At 35.7% G+C, this 5,487-nt stretch overlaps 2 protein-coding genes across 2 annotated transcripts; both read right to left on the reverse strand.

Annotated features, from left to right (window-relative positions):
- Positions 1-1,028: 1,028 nt before the first annotated feature.
- Positions 1,029-1,684, reverse strand: LOC107058535 (uncharacterized). The gene is made up of 2 exons (XM_015304352.1): positions 1,561-1,684; positions 1,029-1,446 (listed from the first exon to the last, which is right to left on the reverse strand). The coding sequence occupies exons 1-2, from the start codon at positions 1,657-1,659 to the stop codon at positions 1,072-1,074; spliced, it is 474 nt and encodes a 157-aa protein (XP_015159838.1). The 5' UTR covers positions 1,660-1,684; the 3' UTR covers positions 1,029-1,071.
- On the reverse strand, positions 1,680-2,825 carry LOC102585918 (F-box/LRR-repeat protein At3g03360-like). Its single transcript, XM_015304351.1, has 3 exons — positions 2,771-2,825; positions 1,885-2,531; positions 1,680-1,748 (listed from the first exon to the last, which is right to left on the reverse strand). Exons 1-3 carry the CDS (start codon positions 2,823-2,825, stop codon positions 1,680-1,682), a joined length of 771 nt encoding a protein of 256 aa, XP_015159837.1.
- Positions 2,826-5,487: the final 2,662 nt, after the last annotated feature.

Genomic DNA, 5,487 nt, shown 5'->3' on the forward strand with positions numbered 1-5,487 from the left:
CTAAAAGTAGAAAATTTTATTAAAGTAGATTCAGTCTTTCAGAGAATTCTGAAGTATAGAAATTTACCTAATCATCTACTACTATTACAAACAACAAGTAGATTCAGTCTTTCAGAGAATTCTGAAGTATAGAACTAGGTAAGAAAGAGACACACACACAAAATCCATTTCTACTAGTCAGTTCAATGAGGGGGAGTGTGCAGCATCACAAGATCTAAAACTTCCCAAGTAAATCCAAGAATGTTCTGTATTATACTTCCTATTCACACCAAGTAAAAGCAAGGGGAAATGGAGAAATTTGAGGGAGAGAGCAGTGATAAATGACAAATGGAAGAAATGAAAATGAATGAAGAAAAACGTAAGCCTTTGACGATGTGGGCACTTAAAAGAGTAACACGCGACATAATTAATGTGAAACTGAGCTCCTTTGGTCATCCACAAGACCTAAAGCTGTAGACCAAATCAGTCAATTGCCAGATGCTCTTTTCCTTCACTCTCTTATACCGACTGATCAGACGTTTGTAATGGATATATGATCCCGTTGGCATAAGAGAGAGAATGTTATAAATGAAAAATGGAAGAAATGAAATGAATGAAGAGAAACATAAGACCTTGACAATGTGGGCACTTAAAAGTGTAAAACGTAGTATAATTAATGTGAAACTCCAAGAGCTCCTTTGGTCGTCCACAAGACCTAAAGCTGTAGACCAAATCAGTCGATTGCCAGATGGTCGTCCACAAGACCTAAAGTTGTAGTGACTGAATCACTTTTCGTTTGGATCATTACTCATGAAATGGTTTTCTCATGTAAAGATTGCCATTTCTAAACAAAACCACAAACAACACTTCTAATTAGCATATGCCAGCAAAGTGAATACAGAAAATGTTTCATAAGAAACCAAGATACCATAACATTTGGTTACCACAAGGGTAATTCCAATAGTAATTAGTTAAACACTACATAGAGAAGTCAAAGATTCCATGAGTAGTTTATCAAAAACTCAAAATATATAAGGCAGCATTTCTAATATCTCGAGACAGGAAACTACTAGCAGTGAACTCATGCAAAGCTCACTCCTGGAAGTTAATCGCAGCATTGGTGGACGATCTTGGACAACCTAACAATTTGTCGGCCAATAGAGATAAATGTTGGGATAGACAGTTCATTGAACATGTCTCGCACCTTCTTCTCTTTGATATGATAATGACGAAATTCTCCAAAACCGGTGCATTCAATAACAGAAATTCTGAAAGTTTGGTAACCTTTTCAAAGCCCCTTTTGACATGATCTTTCCAGCACGCATCTGAGGAGATGACAATCTTAACCTTCTTGAGGTTGTGAAACTCTACACTTGAAACCCCACTCAGCAAATCCATATTATCTTCTTTGGCCAAATCAAGTAACTCAGAGTTGCAGCAGAAATTGTAGATCGGGAAATCATCTAACTGGAGACAAAAAAAAAATATAATCAGGACCAAATGCAGGTCAGATTAAATGTGACAAACACTTCAACAAAATGAAAAGATGTAAAAAGAAGAGATAAGTTTCAGGAAGTTTACCAGCGTATATTCCAATTCTATGCTGATTGTTTCCACATGTGGCGAGGCTCTCAAAAGACCAGCAACTCCGTACATACTAAACGTTGTCATATGCAACATCAGCGTTAAATATTTGCAATTCAATTCTGAAATGGGCGACCCTTTGAACTGCAATGTGCACATGACCTGGTGCAATAATCCCAACGAAACTAGTAAATAATGGAGAAAACAATTACAACAAAAGGGAAGTACTTCACAACAGACAGATAGTACTTTGACAAATCTAATTGTCTAAGCACAGCTCTAAGAAACATCAATATAAGGACTTTCGAGTTAAAGACAAACCTGTGTGAACCAAGTTCCAATTGTTAGATCAGTTGCATAACATAACTTTTGAAAATTATCTTGGACGAGGGTATAAACTACTTGATGATAGTCACGGCAGCAGTCTTCCACATAAGTACTTGGAATGCCTTTGATACAGGCAAAGCTGTAAATGAGCTTAGCATTAACTACAGAAGACACATCAATAAGCCTACACTTGAGATCTTCTCCTGATATTGCCAAATGCTGAATATACGGGGCAAGAATTTCTAAGTCATCTCCATTTCCACCCATCCGAACATAATCTTTCAACCTAAGTGTCTTCAATTTTAGGGAATTAATTGCCAGGCGATGGAAACCAGTATAGCTATATAATTCCATTGTTTCCAATGCAGGACAGCCTGACAATAATTTCACCATTTCATCATCGGTTAGCATCAAATGCCCCAACTTTATACTCTTTAGAGAGTTCCACGATATGACCGCGTTATTAAAGCCACAATGTTTAACATCTAAAGTTATCAAGGACGAACATGTGCAGAGAGATTCAGGCAATGTGCACCCATTACTATACTGAGACCACAACAGAACATTTTCCATTTCTCTTTCAACAGCAAAACTAAAACAACGACTGATTAGGGTTTCATACTCAGGCCTGAAACTGCAGTCTGATAGACTCAAGTCAGTTAAGTCAAGTTTGAACTTTATAATTTTGGAAGAGAGGGAATGTGCTAATGCATTTTGAATAAAGGAGAAATCTTCTCTTTCCCGGTCAGTTGAACAAGTGAAATTGAAGCTATCAATTAAAGTTGGGAGACGCGCCACGTTGGAGAAACTAGACAAGTTCTGAATGCATCCTTTGTTGGGAGAAGTGAGAGAATTTGGAGGAGTAGATCTGGCAACTTACTGATTCTTTGTGGTGCTTCTTCCTCTGTTACCTTTTGCTTCTTCAGATTTGTCATCTCCTTCGGCAAAAGAGGGGAGATTGATTGATTGGTTTGTTTGTGTTTATCTCAGCAATAAAATGCTTTGACAGATCAATATTACCTACCACACATATATATACTATCTTAAAAGACAAAGATCTTCAGAATTTAAATTTAAAAGACAAAGATCTTCAGAATTTAAATTTAAAAGACAAAGATCTTCAGAATTTAAATTTAAAAGACAAAGATCTTCAGAATTTAAATTTAAAAGACAAAGATCTTCAGAATTTAAATTTAAAAGTTAAATTACTTAAATGTCCCTCTTATAAAAACAGGCGCTGCTTCAGCAAAAGACGCATTTTTAGAAGAAGAGTTGCCACCGTTTTTTGAAAAGTCGTAATCTTCTGGAGACAGAAGAGTTCATTGCTCAACATTGAAAGCATGAATGGAGTGAGGATTTTACTTTTTAAAGAGATTAGTTAGTAATAGTTAATTCATGCTTTGATTACTTGTTTTTCGGGTTGTCCTAATTTAGATATGAGAGGAGTAGCATACAAAAAAGTTTAATTTGGTCGGAGCAGAGTGGAGACACTTAACATAGACATGGATACTTTCAGATTTGTTGGTTCTGAAGTTTTTGTGTGCCAGGCACTTCTACTTTGAAATCAATTTCCATTAGGCTAATCTGCAGTTGGTCCTGATAATATTCTGTCTCCAATTTGTTCCTGGTGCCAATTTGAGTCAAATTATTTGGCACAAAGGGTACCCGACCCCGGGAATGTTAAGATTGTCGACTCTTCTTGGTGTGTTTGAAGGATCATTTCAAACATGGTTATGACAAACTTCTCAAAATTTCAGAGTGCAACTGTTTTGGAGAAGTTCATTATCATATCAAAGACAAGAAAGTGCGAGAGTTGTTCAATGAACTGTACCCTTGTCACGTACCAAATGTTATGCTATTGATATTTTCTTGAAATGTTGTGTTTTGCTACCCTACCCTGCTTTCTCAATAGCATTAAAGTCTTATGATTATATTGATGCCGAAAAACTCTGAATTCACATTATATTTCTTTCCAGGAAAGGTGAATTGAGAAAGAAGAATGCAATGGAAAAAACACATGATCAACTGGTCTGTACAAACATTTCACAGCATTCCGTCAAATCTGAAAAGATAACGAATTTTATGATCTAGATGTTGTACATTTCTCCCTTTTGAGAGAAAACTGCTCAGTACTATCTGAATTTGTACTAAAGTTTCCCTGTCTTAGATATCCGTAGCACGACTCCATTTTTGTTGGGACTACTACTCATGAAACAGCACACGTTATTGAAATATTTACTCATGAAATGGTACACCTAAATATGGATATATTAGAGTTCAGTAAAAATGATGTATATTATTAAGTTGCCATTTCTAAACAAAACCACAAACAACACTTCTGATTTTGCCATTTATTAAAGCATATATTAGATTTGCTGTGCTAATTGATTAGAGGGCAGGTGAGGCATTGTGTCGTCAAACAGAAAGAACTTTGCTCTTCCATTTCTTAGTAGGAGTGCTACTATGTTAGGAGGACATTTCGTGCAAGAAATAGGTTTGAGTTAGTGCACTAGGTAGGTTGTTTTATTAGTTAGCTCAATGGGTATCAGAAATAGGTTCTTTAAAACCAGGAAAAAACAAAATAGAAAGAGGCCAGGAAATACAAAACTTGAAATCCAATGTTGCAAATCAATAGTTATATCCTTTGGCCAAACATACATACTCAAAGTCGCTGCAAAGCCGATAAAATTGGAACAGAGGAATAAATGAAGTCGCTGCAGAGCCGATAAAACTGGAAACAGAGGAATAAGTGCATACCTACGGCTACTTATGGAACTTGTGTTGCACAAAGATAGTAATAAACAATGTTTTTATAGCAGAAGTATTCAGTACAGAAATGGTCCTATCAATGAATTAAGAACATCAATGAAAACCTCTTGAATATGAAATTTCCATATGTTCAATGGATGACCACTACTGAGGTTTACTACCAAACTGTTTGAATTAGTATTAAAATTGCAGTGCCTCCTTTTTGAACTTTGTATGTGATCCCTAAAATGGAAAAAGTATCACACACTGCCATTTCCAAATAAAACTTTTTCGCACAACATATATCAAGAGAGCTGTTGTTCCAAAAATTTCATCACAACGTTTTGTAAGCTGTCCCAGCCAACTAACATATGCCCGAAGAAAAAGATAGATCTAATCATATGACTTTGACTTCAAGTAAAAATATTTAATAGCACAATCACAGACCTTGATGCTACTGACAAAGAAAAAGTTGCAGAGCATAACATTTCATGCGGCTAATTATCATAAAAGAATGTGACTTGCAAATCGCTCATCTTAATAGATCCAGGAAAATAAGAGTCACAAGAGAATCTCAACATCAATATAACAAAAAAAAAGCTTCATAAGAAACCAATATACCATAACATTTGGTATGCCACAAGGGTAAATCCAATAGTAAAACTAGTAATTAGTTACAAACTTAATATAAGGCGACGTTTCTAGTATCTTGAGACAGGAAACTACCAGTAATGAAGTCATGAAAAACTCACTCCTGGAATATAATCACAGAATTGGTGGACGATCTTGGACAATCTAACAATTTGAAAGCCAATAGAAATAAATATTTGGATAGACAGTTCCCTGAAC

Source organism: Solanum tuberosum, unplaced genomic scaffold (assembly GCF_000226075.1).
Source record: "Solanum tuberosum cultivar DM 1-3 516 R44 unplaced genomic scaffold, SolTub_3.0 scf00533, whole genome shotgun sequence".
NCBI lineage: Eukaryota > Viridiplantae > Streptophyta > Magnoliopsida > Solanales > Solanaceae > Solanum > Solanum tuberosum.

Coding starts and splice junctions, on each gene's coding strand:
- LOC102585918 (XM_015304351.1), bottom strand. CDS start 2,825: ATGACAAATCTGAAGAAGCAAAAGGTAACAGAGGAAGAAGCACCACAA. Junction 2,532..2,770: donor AGAAGCACCACAAAGAATCA/GTAAGTTGCCAG, acceptor TGAGTCTATCAG/ACTGCAGTTTCAGGCCTGAG. Junction 1,749..1,884: donor TTGGAACTTGGTTCACACAG/GTTTGTCTTTAA, acceptor ATTATTTACTAG/TTTCGTTGGGATTATTGCAC.
- LOC107058535 (XM_015304352.1), bottom strand. CDS start 1,659: ATGTTGCATATGACAACGTTTAGTATGTACGGAGTTGCTGGTCTTTTG. Junction 1,447..1,560: donor TAGAATTGGAATATACGCTG/GTAAACTTCCTG, acceptor TTTTGTCTCCAG/TTAGATGATTTCCCGATCTA.